This window comes from Syngnathus floridae, chromosome 13 (assembly GCF_059516105.1).
Source record: "Syngnathus floridae isolate MCC-2025c chromosome 13, RoL_Sflo_1.0, whole genome shotgun sequence".
Lineage (NCBI taxonomy): Eukaryota > Metazoa > Chordata > Actinopteri > Syngnathiformes > Syngnathidae > Syngnathus > Syngnathus floridae.
In genome coordinates, this window is record NC_142425.1 from 6994581 (window position 1) to 7012683 (window position 18103).

The window sequence follows — 18103 nt, forward strand, 5'->3', positions numbered from 1 at the left end:
CGTTGGGATGTCACCCGTTATACAGCGATCCCTCGTTATTTCACGGTTCATCCTTCACAGCCTCAGTGCATCGCAGGTTTTTAATAATATTAAATATTACGGATATTTCTGTCCATCGTGGCTTTTTTGCAGGGTCACTTGGAGCGCAGGGCTTTGTCTGCCCATATGACTTTACAGCACACTATTGGCCAGTAGAGGAGACGAGGCCAATGGGAACATGTTGAGCTGTACTATTGCCGCTGATTGGTTTAGAGCTGTAAGAGCAATTCTAACCACGCTTTATCTCAGCAGACGGGCATAGCAAGCTTGTGGTCAAGGACATGCAGAAGGTCGTGTCAAATAGAGGCCAGAGCAGATCATAAAAACAGGCTTTTGCTAAACAGGCATTGCACGATACAGTGGATCAGGCAAACGGGAATCACGTGGCGTGGCATAGCAGAACCAGGTGGCAGGTATACGTGTATCAAGACAGACGAACCACCGCAGACTGACGGGCTTGCGGGTTTAAATACACACCCTAATTAGTCGGCAACAAGGACACAGGTGGCAGCCATCAGCATGTATTAGTGCACGCTGTTCCTTATTGGACCAGTGCGAGGGCGCGTCAGCCAGCCAGCACGGCGAGAGCAGAGCGGAACCTTGACATGTTTACGGTAGATTTTTTGTGACTGAGTTTTAGTGACGCCCTAATGTTTGCACTCACACATTTTTTCCCCTATCTTGGAACTAATTATCAGCAATAAACGAGGGATCATAGAGCATGTGAAGGAGATTTGGCACCATCAACGGAGGCTAAACTCTTGTTTTAGAGCAGGCAGCAACTCACTGCCACCTCTTCTGTCACAGATGAGTACTACACTTGTCCAATTAAAATGACAGCTTTGCAGACCTTTTTGTGATGTTTTGAGTGACAAACTGTCAACAAAGATAAATGCGTACTCACTACAGAAAAAGGTTGACAGGTTCCAGGGACCAATTATGCTGCCACATTGTTTTGGCTGCTTATTTATTCGATAAGGCCTTGAAAGTTCAACATTTTCAAAAGCAGTCCAAAGGAGGAGGATTTAGGAAATTATCTGGCTAACTCAAACACCAGAAATGACATTCTAGTTGTTTTTGCAGGTTTCGCAAGTATTCATCTTATTGCAAATGTGTTTATATTTCCCTTAGGTCATTGCGTACCAAGGATTCGTTCAAGAACAAGCATGTTCTACAATATTTTACTATGCCTTCAATGAGTGATTGTCTGGTTATGCCACACTAAACTGAATTGATAACCTTCAGTATTATTGTAAGGTTAACTGTCTCTTAGCTATCCCAGAGAGGACTGAAATTGAGCCGATAGAACTAACCTTATTTAACGGCAATACATTCCCCCCAAAGAGAATGCCATTCCTTAATGCCATGACCTTTTCTAACCACGTTAAAAAACCTCAAGCTCTTCAGGTGTGGTTTGTCAATACAAAAGAATTGGAAGACAGTGGACTAGTCGGTGGATCTACTCTGTCCAAAACCGCCGATCGTTGTCGGTCTGAGTGAGAGCTTTTTTCTGACAATGGTTGAAGTAAGTTTGAGTGTGATTTTAGTTTATTTAAGTGGTTGGGAGAAGCTTTTTGCAGGCTCCCATAAAAATTAATTACAAACATTGTGCAGTAGCAGAGCCAGTATGAGTGTAAAGTTCACAAAGAGGAGTGCAGAGGCATCACCAAAGATGCAGAGTCTGACAAAAAAGATAAATATGAAATGAAAGAAAAGACACAAGAAAGGACTATGAGAGGTTGGCACACCCTACTGCTATAAGCACAGGGCATATGGATCCATGTAGTCGATAATACCACATTGCTGAAGGTGAAACAAGTGCAGCAAGTCAATAGGACTTCTTTAAAAATCTCTTTACGTGGACAGAGAGCAGGATAAGAGGGGAAAACCTGCTTCGTGAGAGCACCATTGAGTCCTCCTGTCACACTTGTGCCAATGTGAGATGTGCTGTTTGTCCAAAGGACGCCTTGAAGAGCAGCTTGAAATCAGATATGGCCAAAGCCAGCCCAAGAAAAAACGAAAAGTTGCACAGAACTGATGACTAACAGACACTTTGAGAGCAATGTTTAAAACTCGTCAATGATCTCAAGGCGTGCTCTCTGATTTCTAATGAATTCCAATACACAAGCAAATAAGCAATGTGGGTCAAGGGAAAGATGCAATATTTTGCTCAACATCCTTTGACTAAAATGAAAAAGGCAGCTGTGGCCAAGTGGTTAAGATAAGCGACTGCCACCATGGGGATCCCACTTGAAGTCGTTGACAAAAAAAAAAAAAAAAAAGCCCTTCAGCTTTGTCAAGTATGGACAGACAAAATTAGAGAGGATTCAATGGACCATCCAACAACTGCCAGACTCGGGCTGTGTTGTCCTTCAGCAAGACATTGAAACGCTGAACTTTTCCCGAGGCACAAAGTTGCCCCCTGTGTTTACTACTGCTTTGAGGTAAATTCAGAGGACGGCTTTTGCGAGTAAGCATGTATTCATGACAATAGAAATTCTTAAAAAAAATGCCTTAAAAATGGAAAACTGTGACATGTGTTCAGCACCTATATACTTCATTCAAAATAATGATTAAAATATAACGAAAAACATTACTGTAATTTGTGGACTATAAGCCGCACCTGAATATAAACTGCACCAGCTATAATTCGGGGAAAATCCTGTTTTGTTCATATATAAGCCGCACCGGACTATAAACCGCAGGTGTTTTAATGTTTAATTTCCATATATAAGAGAATATGCACAAATCATACAATGTCATAAAAATCATAAACAAATCCATAGATAAACCGCACTGGACTATAAACCGCAGGGTTCAAAGCTTGTGGAGAAAGTAGTGGCTTGTAGTCTGGAAAATAAAGTATGTACTGTATATCTGAATAAAGAAGAAAACAGAACACAGGTACAACAAATATTCAGCAGTTTATCAAAACAAGTAAAATGGTATTCCATGACAACAGATTTTATTGTGGGTGAAATAATGCTCCAATAATGGGACGTATTCTGTTCTGGCAAAACCGCTTTGAAAACAAATGAGCGCAAAGCGCATTGCAGGCTTCTTCCTCGGTCTGAGTCAGTCAGGTTGTATTTAGAATAGTGATGCTAATTGCAGTGCAATTCCCACCATTTATCATGGCGTGACATATACGAAGCATCCTATTCGTTCAAGACTCAACAACATGGGGAAACGGCATGTTGCGGGTGGGAAGGATTCCAGAGGTTTAAGTATTTTAAAGCTGGTAGGCTACAAAGACTCCATCTCCACTGGCACGCTCACATAAAACACCAATAATCTGCTGCAAACCAGCTGTCACATTTGAAAACCTTTGAAAACCCACACCAAGAACCAAAACAGAGGAGTACAGTATATTCAACTTAGTTCAATGGTGAGCACACCCCCTCTGTCAAAAAATCTTCCCAAATCTAGTACTGATAACTGCAGCATGCGTGGGAGTAAAGCGATGGTAACAAATAATTACTTTGAGTATGATTAGAAACCGAAGAGCACAAGATGTGGAGTCATCAAACAAATCTAATGGGAGTTTACCTCCTTAGGTTCTGAGGGTTCGCAGGTCAAATGCAATGCCTCTGTTGTGAAGGATCGCTGGAAAGGATGGCCAAACTTCACTTTCATTACCACTGCGTGTTCACTCTCTTAGCTCAAAATTACACCCATTTACCAAAGGGTGCTCCCAGCACATGAGGAAGAGCGATAGTGATGTAAACTGCCCAGTGTGAGACCACTACCATCAACAAAATTGGACCAAAAAAAAAGGCATTTTGTGATTTACTGCAGCCCTTACTGTAAGTATAGGGCTTTCTTCAATCATGCCCCTTAATGCACAAACCATTAGACTCTGTCCAGAAAAAGAATATACCCTGGTGTCTCAATTATAGACAAAGACTGAATCTCGACAGCAGCCTTCTGTGGCCATAAAAGGAAATGGCTATCCATTTTCTGCTTCATCTCTCGCACAACTGACTCCTGTCTGCGTGTTGGGAGCACCAAATTCCTCTTTCCAACTGAATTGTTTCATTAATAACCACGAGTGCTGTAGCTCGAGTTCCAATTAAAGTTGGAAAAAGATTTGAGTTGAAAAAATATATTTCTTTGTCCCATAACAAGTGACTCTGTGGTCTTTGCTTATATGGAAAAACTTTCAGCTCATGAGTATGACTACAAGTCTTGGAAGGAAAAAAAAAACTTAAAATAGAAGATTAAAAACTGGGAAAGATGTCACTACAAAAAAGGACCCGAGTACACTTTAAATCGAATCACAATTCACCACTGCGTGGGTAGCAAAATAAGTTCTTTTAAAGTCAGTTCATGCTGGCATGATCTTATTGTATGCAAATGTCACATTAAGACACGGGGAGTGATGTTCACTGAGGCGCACTTGAATCGCAAGCCTACTTTGATGTTTTGCACGATCACCATGTAACGCTCATGAGCAGTATGAATAACTAGAAAGGAGAGGATACATTTAATGTAAAGGGTGCATTCCCAAGGGACAGAACAAATGGTTTTGAAGTCACCTTTGGTCACAACAAGTCTTCATCTCTGTATTTACAGCATCCATGGAACTGGAGGTCAAGAATTCGAGATGACATGCACACATCTGTTTATCAGCCACTTGATTTCTATAAGAGTTAACTCTTTTTCAAAAATGAAGGTCAGCATATCGCCTCTAAACAAACCACGAGACCGAAGGAAGGTCGCAGAAGGGGTTGCACTGCTCTTGAGCTCGCTACCATAGACTGATAAGGCTGCTGGAAAACGCACTTCCAAAACGGATTATCTGTGTGGGTAGCTCAGTGGGTCTGACAGCCGGCACACAGTGTTAAGTGAGGCGGGCGAATACTAACGCGGTATTTTTTTTTTTGCGTGCTAGGACTCACCGGATAATTCTCTTCAGAAAATAGAACCTTATCAGTGGTCCATCCATCCTGATGAATGTTTCATAAGTGTGGTGTATTCATACTGCCATTAGCTGGGGAGACTCACAAATCCAAGGACACTGTTGTCCAAGCTGACAATGGTGTAATTACGACTTGACACATTTCCATATTTTCAGTTTGTGCTTCTCGTTGCTGCAGCAGAGTAGGATAATGTGAACGTTGTAGAGATTTTACAGATTCATTTATGAGTTTGGTCCACATTTTCAGATAATTTGACTTATAATAAAAGCCAAGCTTTAAGCAGACCCGTAAGTAATTTTTTTCTGAAGACTTAGACATCCACATAGATCTTGAATTAAGATGTGACCACCCTCACTGTGTTTCCAAGCACTGCTTTATCGTGACTTCCCAATAGCTAATGACCCATTTAAATGAAACGGGCCAATCGGAAAGACCTCCAGCACACAAGAGGACAAAACACAGCACAATGGAATTGGAAAAAGCACAATGCAATCCGTATTAGGATGCTGGTCAATTGCCAACTGTACATGTGTTGAAAACATTGAGTAACCTTTCGTAACCTGTTCATTTAAAATCTCTTGGGGTAAAGTTTTGCGTGTTATCTTCATTCCACTACATTCAGTCCGCATGGATATTTCTTTGCTTATTTAGAAGAAACACTCAGGAATTGGAGACATACACTTCATGCATAATGCATTTAGTGTTCATTGAACCAGAAGTTTAGTTCACTTAAGCGTGGCTTAGTACAGTTTTTCTACTGTCAAGTGATTTGTAGAAATACAGACAAGTTACAGCCTCTGGGAATAGATGCTATCATCACACATCTACATTTCATTTCGATGACAGGGTAGCAGCAAGCCAGCAGCTTCAGGCTGCTGTGTATTATGTTGAGCTGAATGCAGACAAAACACACATGCTGAAGACAGGGAGGATATCGGGTTAAGTGCTTTTGGACATAAACTAGAGCACAGTTGAACAGGCAGAGCCAGTAATAATTAACACTGAATTTTGATGTTGCAGTAGCTGTGATGATAACAATTGGTTTGACATTGCTGGGAGAAAGCGGCTTGGGTCACAGCTGCCTTAGGCTCCGGTCACGTTTGCTGTGGTGGAGTTGCGATGGCCGGTGACACGAGTGAACGCCTGAAGTACTCCCGGCTTGCTCTTTGGTAGAATGTGCCGGTGGATGAACGCGCTCACCATCTGTCACAGTTGGTCACAGCGTGGGTGGGAACGGGTCAGTGAGGAAGGTTCATCTTATCTGTCACCTTGCTCTCTGCTACTGCCTCCATACCGTCCATTTCCAGCCCAAACGCTAAGCTTGCAACTGAACATTTTAGGCTCCAAAAGCCGCCTCTCCTCCGCAACGATGCCAAGTCAATTCTCTGCCCACCACGGGCTTTTGAAGAGATTTTCCAAATCCTGTTGCAAACATGGAAGATGGAAAAAAAAAGTTTCTGCTCTCGTTCCTGTGTGATCAATATATTTCAACTGGGACTTTTGCTGCTCCCAAAATTGAGTGAGGCTGTACTTTAAGTGTTCATCTCATATGCATAAACTGGTTTTGTGAAAGTGAATTCTGTTTTCGGTAAATGATTTCATGTTACATTCTCATTAATTTCCAGATGATCCAGGAAGTAATATAAAAAGTCTCAGTATTTTTTTTTTTTAAATTTAAGGTCTATTTAAATATGGATCAGTTATTTATTTATCAAATTTGCTTAGTCGGCTCCAACAAACGCTCACTATGAGGAATAAATGCTTCTACTTCATGGTTTGTTTCCCTTGCAGACATAAATTGTATATTTTTCTCTTATACTCCAAACTTCATTAAAAGAGAAGTGACCGCAGATGATAAACAAGTGGAGAGAAAAGTATTTGCTGGTCTCTATAATTATTCTCATTTTTTCATTATTTAAGCAAGGCAACTTTTAATTTCGAAAAGTCAGGAGTAAACGAGAGAACTGAGTTTCTGCACGAGTTGATCTCCACTGGTGCTCCTTTGGACCATGAAATTGTCATTTGTTCTGCCGGCATTACATCAAATGAGAGATGGAGGTCACGCCAGGTCTGCTACTCGGCACTGAGTTTATTTAAAGTTTTTATCGGACAGAATATCCACGGGTAATTATATTTGGTAGTAGAGGCACGGGCAGGGGAGTTCCTGCTTATCCCGCACATTGTCTCCACACTGTCAAAGAGGAAACAATGCTATCTATTCATAAGGCTGGACAAAAAAGCCACAAAAAACACTGAGCACATCCATCATGCAATACAAAACCTTGCATGAGGTTAGGTATGGAAGCAGAGGTGAATTTGAATGTTTGAATATTTCAAGCGTTTTTTTTCGAGTATAAGGACACGACATCTTCCGAACCGCTTATCCTTTAGGGGGGGGGTCACGGCCGTGCTGGGGCCTATACCAGCGGGGTAGATCCTGAACTGGTCGCTAGCCAATCACAGACATAACAACATACCGTATATACAAAATATTAGCCCACCACATCACTCCTACTCACCAAAGATACCAAACACAACACTCCATTACCAACAGACATTATATTCTGTATCAAATTGTTAACAAGACACAATGCATACTTTGCAATTTGTTAATATATCTTGCTATAATCCTCTATCTAACTCAGCTAATTTGATGTATGTAAAGAATTACCCATGTAATGAATGGAATAATCGATATGGTATTCGATTGCATAAAGATTCGTTAGTGATAGCTCAATATACGGCATTTTAGACAAGAACATATGTGGTAAGAGACTTTGTAGCCACAAAAATATGGCGATGTAATTAAGTTTTTCAACAAAATTCATAGGGTCAGACAAAAGCTTTAGGTTGAATCACAACCATGCATGTGGTCACATAAAACTCCATCAAATCTTGTGCGACTTCTGCTCAATTAACAAATTAGGAACCAAGCCCAAGTGTTTTTTTGCTTTTCAATTGGTATTTTTGGGGTGTATTGGCTGCTGATGCCATCAGATTGTTAGCGAAAAGGGAAAAAGAAAGAAAGAAAGAAAAATAGCCCTGTAGGAATGTAGTGCGCACAAGTCTTGGTTAATCGGTCCAATATGGCTCAACATTAGGTTGACAATAACAACAGAAGAACTAAAGTAACTGCATTTAGTCGTAATGTAAAGAGACTTCGAAGCACTAGCAGTGATTACTTCATTACATCATCCATTGCTGAGCTTCAGAGTTAAGGACGACTAGACAGCCTTCCAGTTTTACGTATTTATGTGCTGGAAATTGACCTTTATTAAAAATACAAACTGCAGCTGTAGATTGGGAACATCTTGGAATGGATGATTTCAATTTCTTCTTGTTTCATTTATGAAAACAGATTGTGTTTAACTGGGAGTTATACACACGTTGAAATTTGCTTGCTAAATTGTTTTGCTGTTTTGCATTTGTATGCAACACAAATGTGTTTGAGGCACTGAGAAACGACCCCCATAGGGTCGAGGCTCTGGTGGTCTGTAAATAAACATTGCCCACTTTGAATGAATTCACTCATTTTTATAAGAACGCACACAAAGCATGAGTTGAACTTTTCCTCACCGCAGTGCTTCTTGTGTGACATCATGGCTTTTTATACATTTCTAAGACATCCAAAGACACGACCAAACCATCCGTGGTTAACGTCAACTGTGCATTCTTTCCTCAACGATTCTGCATGTGGACAGTAATAGGCTGAAATAAGCAGCAAAAAGATTACACTATGGAAATCCATTAGAGAGGGAGAAAAGAGGAACAGACAGAAGGGATTATTCCGGACAGCAATATGGGAGAGTACAGTGATGAGTGTGAGGGAAGAAGGGTGACATTGACAGTGCACCACCACCAATAACAACACGAGCAGATCAGGGGTGGCCACAACACCACATGGTTGTATAAAGAGATGGAAGAGAAAGAGAAAGAAGGGAGAGGGATGTTACAGGATTAAGCCTCGGAAAGAAAGAGGGATAAATGAAGGAGAAATACAAAGAGCGAAGAGATTCCATCTTCCAAACAACAAACCGAGAGCCATCAGTATCCTGCCTTTGATGTTTGCTACGTTGAACTAGCGCTAAGAAGCAAAGAGAGTGATGCCGGCGGTCGTGGGAAAGCCAAAGAGAAGAGGGAGCCATCAGCATTATGAAAAGCATCTGGCCCAGAGGCATATGTAACAGCCACTTTGATGATGCTACCATTTACTTCACGTGGGGAAGTGAGAAAGAGGCGCAGGCAGCGTTGTGATGGAAGGGACACCGCGTGGAGATGGTTCCAGGCTATAGAGCCGAGGTGTCGAAGCCAACCCAAAATTATAAGGCCAAAAAAATAAAAATGAGCAAATATAATAAATTAAGGACATACAGGAAAGCTGTACACCCAGCAGGCGTTGCATCCAGCTATTTGATATAAGATGGAGACGATAACGGGTCTGGTTAGTATGAGGCAGCGGACCTCTTTGCTAGTTTGATGTACAGCACGGTGACATATACTGACCTGGCCTTGAGACAGCACTAGTGGTGGTGGGTTCAATAATTGCTACAGGGGAGGAGAGGGGAGAGGGAAAGGGGAGGGAAAGAGGACATTCATGTATTATTAACAGAATGGAGACGTAACGTGAAAAGGAAGAAAAAAATAGAAGAACATGCAACGACAAAAGGATCAGCATCTCTGTGGTAAGATGCAACCTCTACATGCTCAAGACTTCCTGTAGCAGAGATGTCTCAGTCATGTAAATATAAAAGATGCTTGGAAACACCACATTGAGTGAAAATGTCAATCATACTGCATGCCTCGTGACGTCAATATAAATGCCCGTCTCTCTGATGGCTACAATTTTCCATGTGACTGTTAGAAATTTCTTACGGGAGGTATAGTATATAATTAGATAACACTTTATACCTTACAGACCCCCTTGAAATGAGTTTTGAGCAGTGGTCAAGTCTCTTGCAAATGAGCCATTGATAACTCTTTACTGAAGGGCACCTTAGTGCCCGTTCAGAGCTATCGTGTTGCTCGTGGCTGTTTGTGCTCATCTGATAAGTTAGAAGTAAAAAGCAAGCCCCCTATCAAGACAGTGCATGGATTGTATTTTCACTCGTAAAGGCAGCCCATCATCACCAAGCTGCCCAATTACACTTGTCAATTCAGAGTGCAGATTCGTGCATTTGGCGCATGCAATGGACAAACTGCCAGAAATAAATATCATATATAATTCAAATACATTGGTCGAATAGTAATGGTAAGAAAATATCAGGCTGCACCATTAATGACAATTGGGGGATGAAATAATGTAAAATCTAGGGATGTTCAAAACTATATGGGAACTTTTTTCTTCATAGTCCAGGTTTTAAATGCCACATGTAGACACACCCGGGGGCCAGACAAGGTTAACACATAGGGATTTCTCAACTCTGCACAATTTGCCTTTTTATGACTCCAAATACAAAAGATGGACCAGCTTCAACAAAGGGTGTTATGAGAAGAAGGTACAGTATCGACAGTTTCAATCATGTTGTTGGTATTTGTTTGTCTGCCACGTTGGAGGATGAGATCGTTTCTGTATTTCCCAAATCACTTTCAGCAAACAAAATTTTTAACTGATGTTAAGCTCACACTGCTTGAACGGGCTTTAAAGGCTCAAAGGGAAGCAATGAGGTGGTTATTCTGCTTGTTTTGTTCAGCTATGCAATTGGGACATGTGCCCACAGTCAGCTGTTCAAACTCTCTGTTCTTCCCACAAAGGTGTGAGCTACTTTATTCCTCACGGCTTGGTGACAGAAGAAGAGCTTCTATGTCACTAGGGAAGTCATGGCAGCCTTGCACATACAGTATCGAAAAACAGACCAGCATGTTATTGGATTTTGCATTAGGATTTTCCATCCAAGCCAAGAGCAGACTTCTAATTTGAATCAGATTACAAATTTAGTATTCAATTTATCCGTACCATCCACTATTGTCTGTTGTTTACTGACTTTGTTGTCTTCTACTCGAATAAGCCACCAACAATTAAGGCCCGTGTGCTTTCATTTCATTTCATCATTCCTCTTTAAAGCTGAAAATGTGTAAAGATCAGCATTCATGTGGCTTCTCCACAATGCATACGGGTGCAGGGGCAGGTCGAATGCATCTTTTCTTCATTGAATGCTTCCACTTCAACTCGTCCTCCGGGAGCAGATATGTGAAGACAATTTCTTTTGAGTTCTTTCTTCAAACAGACAGACTCAGGCTATCTGATTAATATTTTAGCATGAATTATCAGTGAATCCGTCCAGCTCTCAGACACTCCATTTCTGTCTGGTACATGTCTTTTGACTGGAAAACTCTCCCCTTTGGATTTGCAGTGTTTGTCAAGATGCACAAACTAATAAAACAGAACAACTTTTTCAAGTTTAACAGCTATTTCATTCATTTATTCATAAATATGGTGGTAAAGTTGGTGTTAGTTTCTCTGCAAACTGCACTGTACAATTATTCATTGTCATTTTTTTATTCTGCCCATAATGTGTATCATCCTGCAGGGCATCTACGATGCTCACTCATCCTGGGATAAACGTTCCTTCCTTCAGGAGATGCTGTGACGTGGGCATTATGTCTAAAACCCGTTGGGCTGCAGCATAAACACATTGTCATAGCACCAAACGTTTCCTCACCCCAGTGAAAAAAAATGTTAATGGCTTTTTGATTGCCTAAATATGTAAATTCAAGCAAGTAAACGGTGCAATATTTTTAGTCTGCTTTTAGGAGAAGACAAACATTTGCACGTCCCATATATGTGAGTGTTTAACATAAAACCACCATGACAAACACCAACCAACGAGTGTGCATTATGTAAGGATTGACCTTGGGTGATTGACATTTTCTTATATAAGTAAAAAAAAAACTAGACAGGAGTGATTTCAAACTCTGATGAGTGCAACTTGCAGAAGGGTGCATCTGTAGGTTTCATTTTCCACCTGGCTTCAATAATGATTTATGATTATGGCCCAGGTCTCACTTTTAGCTGTCATGTCCTTGCTCCTTGACTCAGACACAATCACACAGCGTGAGCAAACAACATCATGTCAGCTGAGGAGACATGTCCGAACGACACCTACATGTGCTGATTAATAGGAGTGACAATCGAACACAATGCCCATTATCCAGAGCCAGCAGTGACTCTTCTGCCTGAGGGAGACTGGGCGGTGATGGAGAGAAAGTGAGTTACTACTTTTTTCTTCATCAGTCTCTTCTGATTACAGCTTGGGGGGTGGGGTGGGGTGAAAGTAGAGGTATAGAAGAAGGAGAAAGCTCCGCTGGGGCTAAGCCGAGGTGGGCTGAGGGTACAAGAGCTTGACCAATTAAGCTGGAGGACTTCTCAGAAAATTGGAGAGAGCAGCTTCACTTCTTTTCATCAAATTTTACTTCTATCCTGCAGTTGAAATGGGAAATCGAACTCTAGTATGTGGTTACCCAAAGGAAAGTGGGAATAACACGAGATAGACAATAAATAAATAATGGCTACAATTTCTTTTGGTGTCTCCAACTCTAAATTCAGCTGGACACACCCACTTAGTGAGCAGGTTGAGTATAATCCTTGTTTTCTGTTTCTGATAAACTTTTTTTTTTAGACAAGCAATACACATGTCATGTCAGCTCTATGTTTGTCTTTGTTCACAGGCATTAACATTCATTTATGCATATATAATCAGTTTATACCAGCATGTTTATGGAACTAAAGGATTTAAACACAGCTAGAGCCTGCTGCAAAATCAGCAGGCTGCTTATCTTTGCTTTTTCTTGAATGTCATTGAAATAACTTTTGCTTGTTTGTACAAAGTCTGTGTTTATCATTTAAACATATGCTCAAATTCTAGAATTTCAGGTCATGATCGGAAATACCACAAGTGGTACACACAGCAGAGTCATATTGTCGCTCACAAAGGACAAACAGTCATAGTTGTTCCTAGTTAATGTACCCAAACGGAAAGAATTAATTTCGTTCTATTATTATGCATTTCGAAATTGCACATTTTTACAGACTGATAGTGTTTATATCCTGTAAAATTTTGCAAAACAAAAATACATAATAATAATAATAATAATAATAATAATAATAATAATAACAATAATAAATCATCCAAGATTACAAGCGTATTATATAAGTATATAATGAAGATTTGTCAAATTACATAGGTGGATAAGGTATCAACACTTAAGACATCTGAATATTAAGAACCAACAAAGCTGAAGTCAGAGTACTGCCCCTTTTTCATACAATCAGGACACATAAATCTTCAGACCCTTCTCCACACAACAGACATGTTCTGCTTCCACTTGAAATTCAATGCAACGTATGACGCTCGGTCAAATATGCAAGCCTCGTTCGCCTTCCCATCTTGCTCATCAATGGCTATTGACTGCTTCTAAAATAGCTCCCCAAAGTCACCTGTGGTCTCACCTCTGGATTCTGTTATTTGCATCTGTGTACCAGTGAGAGTGCACCACGGTGATTGCTTGCCGTTCCTCATTAAGGGCGACAGCAGAATTGTCCTTTCTCTGCTCATGAGTAAAAAGGGGCAAGAGCACACACTTTTTGTGTGTGTGAAAGAAGAAGATAGATGTGTAAAACGATGACGCGGGATGAATAGGAGACGGGGAAAGGACAAAAGAAGGAATAAGAGAATCAGACAGAAAAGTAAAAGTGTGCCAGAACGACCGACGAGGGAATCAAGAGTGAAGTGAAGTTGTGGGTGGTTCAAAAATGATTCTATTTCCTCTAACTATGCTGAGGGTTTCTTTTTTTTTCCCCTTTAGGCCTCGCCGGTGTCACATTATGATCATCCACTGGAAGATCTGAGGTATTCTTTTGATGTTCTATGTGCATACACAAACAGGACTGCAGAGTGCTCCTTTGACAACAGCAAATGCTACAGAAATATATTTTTGTATTCCCGGTCCCTGGCTCACGAGGGACAATGTTATCATCTAAGGGTGCTGCGCAAACTGGTGAATAATTCAATTCACCTGTTCATATTTCATCACCGAATACATTAAATTGATTTTTCCCTTTTATCCTTGCTCTACATCATTGTTCTTCAATCCTTAACTGGCATTGCTTCTCGCAGCTTGGCAAGTGCATTAGGTGGACAAGATAACGGGATTCTGTCTTATAGGTCACATCCAACAGAGGCTCAATAACACATTGTTTGTAAAATGCCATAGTTACTCCACTACTGCCACACTCTATTCATGCTCACATTTTGTCTCAATTAATTGGTGGGTGAATCATCCACTTGAACACATAAGCCCCTGTCCCGAGACAGACAGCTCCCCTTTTTCCCCTAAAAAAAAAACTAATTATGCCTGTACATAGCAACTAGCATTCACGCACAGAAATTAAAGAGATAACTGTTATCAACTAAATCAAATGACATATGTAGCCAAGCCAGTGTCTCAAACAAATCAAATTGATCAATTATAGTATTATTTATTATGGTTCCTTTAGGATTCGGATACATTTGTGAAGATTGGATTTACAAATTATGGCTGGCAGAGTAACCATAAAAAAACTGAACGTGGCAATCAAAAATAATTTATCTCCTACATTACAACCAATACACAGCAGTCAAACTTTTTTTTTTTTGTAAGTTTGCAGACGACACCACAATCATCTGCCTTATCAATAATGATGACAATGAGATATTGATAGGAAGACTAAGAAAACTGCCACAGCTAAATATTTGTATAACTGTTATTGATAGCTCTTCCATACCACTGGGCACTTTAACATGCTCTTTGCATCATTTGCACATTTGGCTTCGTAATCCCTGAACCACTGGTCACTTTACGCAGCCTGTATCCCACTGAGTGGCAAATTTTAACATTATTATTGTTAATTTTTCGTCAGCATTCAGTTAAGGTCACAAACGATTGCGAACCTTCGCCGCTCAGTGGCATACAGGCTTGAATTGTATGATGATTTTCTCCATCATCTACATACCTACACAACCACCATTGTATCATTACACTTTATTTTTGCTTGATGACTGCATAATTTGTACAGCTGTCTACATGTTGTGCTGAAAAACTATTTTCGTTTCACTAGTTGCTTGTTATTGTAATACTAGCGAAGCTCAAGCCTGCTATGACTACCAATCAAGCCCGTCATTCAGTTTGCGATTGTTTGGACGACACATTTATCTCGTTTGAAGTGTATAAGGTTCATGCCACACTTTTTGTGTCCTATTGATTCAAAGTTTTTCTGTCCTTGGGTGAGGTTTAGGTCTTTTCTGACATACTGCGGACCTATCCTCAATGATTTATCGCTGTAGATTTTGGTAAGATTATAAAATGATAACATATCTGTTCCAGTATTCGTGAGATAGCTTTGTACTTTCCTCTTTACCAACCACATTGGTCTCTGCCACTTCTTCCGACATCTTAGCCTCCTCTAATGCACACTGGCTTGAAAAATTACAAAGGGCGTGTAGAGAAGCAGGATGTTCAATTCTATTCTAGGTTTGGGCTGTCTAGGCATCCTGTATCACGCTTGTTTCTTATTTGAGAAACAGGGAAGAAGGGATGTGTCTGTGCAGGATATCTCCAAGGAGCGTTAGTTTATTCAACACCTTTTTAATGGCAATTTCAATGGTAAATAAGTAACTAGGGAAGCAATAGGCGGTCAATGTTAACTGTATAATAATCTTCAAATATAGGTATCAACCAGGTAGCAGCGTTTATTGATAAACAACTTTCCCACCCCATTTTCCCCATCGATCCTGTTCCATGAGAGACTTTGTGATCATGTCAAAACCTTTATAGACATAATTTCTAGGTGGAGCGAAAGGGTTTGCTTCTTTGCAAGTGATGTGGTTCTGTTGGCTCAAGAGATCTTTAACTCTTAGTGGATCAGTTTGCAAACGATTGTGAAGCAGCTGGGATACGAATCAGCACCTCCGAATCCGAGACGGTGCTACTCAGTCGGAAACAGGTGAAGTGCCCTCTGGAGTCTTGTTCACGAGTGAGGGAGGAATGGAAAAGAAGATTGACAGGCAGATCAGTGCAGCATTGGCAATGGTGCAGGCTCTGTATCAGTCTGTCGATTTACTGGTCAATCTAAGTTCCTACCCTCACCTATGGTCACCTGCTGTGGGTCGAAATGAGATTCTTACACAGGGTGTCGAAGTGCTCCCATAGAGATAGGGTGGTAAAACTGAATCATATGATTTTCTGCTTTTCTGGATTGAGAAGAACCAGATGAGGTGGCTCGGGCATCTTGTTAGGATGCCTCTCGAATGCCTCTCTCGAGAAGTGCTTAGGGTACATCTCACTGAGAGGAGGACAACTCAGAGATGATACTACGTCTCCCGGTTGGCTTGGGAATGCCTCACAATTTCTTCAGAGGAGTGGACGATGTGGCTGGGGAGAGGGAAGTGCTTAAGATGCAGCCCCCGTGACCTGACCTCAGATAAGTGGAGGGGAATGGATCGATGGTATTTTCTTGTAGACGGTTTGCCAAAAATATAAATATTCATCCTCACTTTTAGAGTTGAGTCTTGCAAGACATCTGTATGATGATTAATGCCAAGTGGGTCTCAGTGGTTTGTCTGCGTTAATACACAATTCAAATTTCCATGGTTTTCAATCATACAATATTTCAGTCATCTGTATTGTGTGGTAGTCTCTTGCCTTGAGTAATAACTATTCTTGTGATGTCTGACAATTTATGCGCCAGTACTTTGGCTTTTAGTCTCCTCCACCTTTTGAACCTAGTTTGATATATTTAAAAAATATAAAAGTTATGAAAGGTTTGCCTTGCAGTCTTCACTTGTAATCAGGGTCAGCCTGCCTTCTCAGCATTCATCTTAACATCGCTGACCTCTGTGCTGCAATTGTGCTAATCTTGACGTGAAACTAAATGTCAATGCTCATGCAAAATTTCAAAGGAGACCCACAGCAACACACAGACAAGATATGCTCGATACAAGCAGCAAGAGTGGTGAGTTGAAAAGAATAAAAGCGAATAAAAGAGTTGGCGGGCCAACACGTACTGCAACGCCGGTGAGGATGTGTGGGCAAAAAGTTGAAATAGTGCTTAGTTTTGGGTTTCCTCTGGTATAAATGCTTCCGAGGTCACAAACCGCTTTTAGCAGCCAAAAGATTCTTTAACAAACCAGCACAAAAATGAGAATAAAAAAATCCGGTGTAACGGAACTTACGGATGAGAGGCACAGTGGCGTTAGCGGTCCCAAGTTTATTGGTAGCAAGACACGTGTAGTTTCCGTAACGATCCTCGGTCATGTTGGTCACTGTTAGGACTGATCTGGAACTGAGGCTCTTGATCTCGATGCCCTGGCCCTTGATAATCCTGAAAAACGAGCACAATGACAACACATTAAGCTTTTATTTCTCACCCACATGTGCAGAAAAGTTCAAGGGGGAGGAGAGAGGTGTCAAGGACAGCGCAAATGTTTGTCATCCTGACACTAAGTAGCACTTCAATAGCCTCTTCAGCTGGTCGAGTTATTCCTTGGTGTGTTAGTGTGTATCTGAAGCCTTGAAAAGGAAGGTGAAATGACGAACAAGATAGGGGCTGCTTTACAGTACAATATAAGTTTATTATGTTGTGCTGTGTTACGAAATTAACAGTCATTTATAGCTTGTGGAATTATATTTAAAATCCTGCAGAATCCGAGGCTGAAAATAACTTGCTTTCAAATATATTCAGAACAATCATAACGTGTTACGGACAAAACGAGTTAGCGTTCAGATATTTTCGTAACAATTGGCAGCTCTGCATTGTAAATGTTTAGCATAATTGTGTTGTTAAATTGTTAGTATTTATCTAAATTGTTTCTTCCAAAATAGCCTAACAAATCTATTGAAATGCATCAAGATGACAACGACTCACACTGTTAACATTCAAGTGTTATATTTTCTGTAATATGTACTATGTATATTTTTTTACTCATTTTACTTCATTTCAAAAATATAAGGACATCAAAAAATATTTTTTAAATGCAAACATTTTAAAATCATATTTTTAAACGAAAAACATCTTTGTGAAAATAATTAAAAACAATATTTTTTGTTTGATTCATTCAAATGATAATAATTTTATGATTACATTAAAATATATGTTTAATTTCAAGTCT

At 40.4% G+C, this 18103-nt stretch overlaps 1 protein-coding gene across 2 annotated transcripts in view; it reads right to left on the reverse strand.

Annotated features, from left to right (window-relative positions):
• negr1 (neuronal growth regulator 1) overlaps window positions 1–18103 on the reverse strand; it is a 101348-nt gene that overhangs the window by 14818 nt on the left and 68427 nt on the right. Inside the window, exons 6-7 of one of the 2 annotated variants that reach the window (XM_088393675.1) lie at window positions 17168–17316; window positions 9465–9506 (exon numbers count right to left, since the gene is read on the reverse strand). In XM_088393675.1, the coding sequence (XP_088249801.1) occupies window positions 9465–9506; window positions 17168–17316 (191 nt within the window). The remainder of the gene's footprint in view (window positions 1–9464; window positions 9507–17167; window positions 17317–18103) is intronic. The other variant, XM_088393676.1, reaches the window with a different exon arrangement.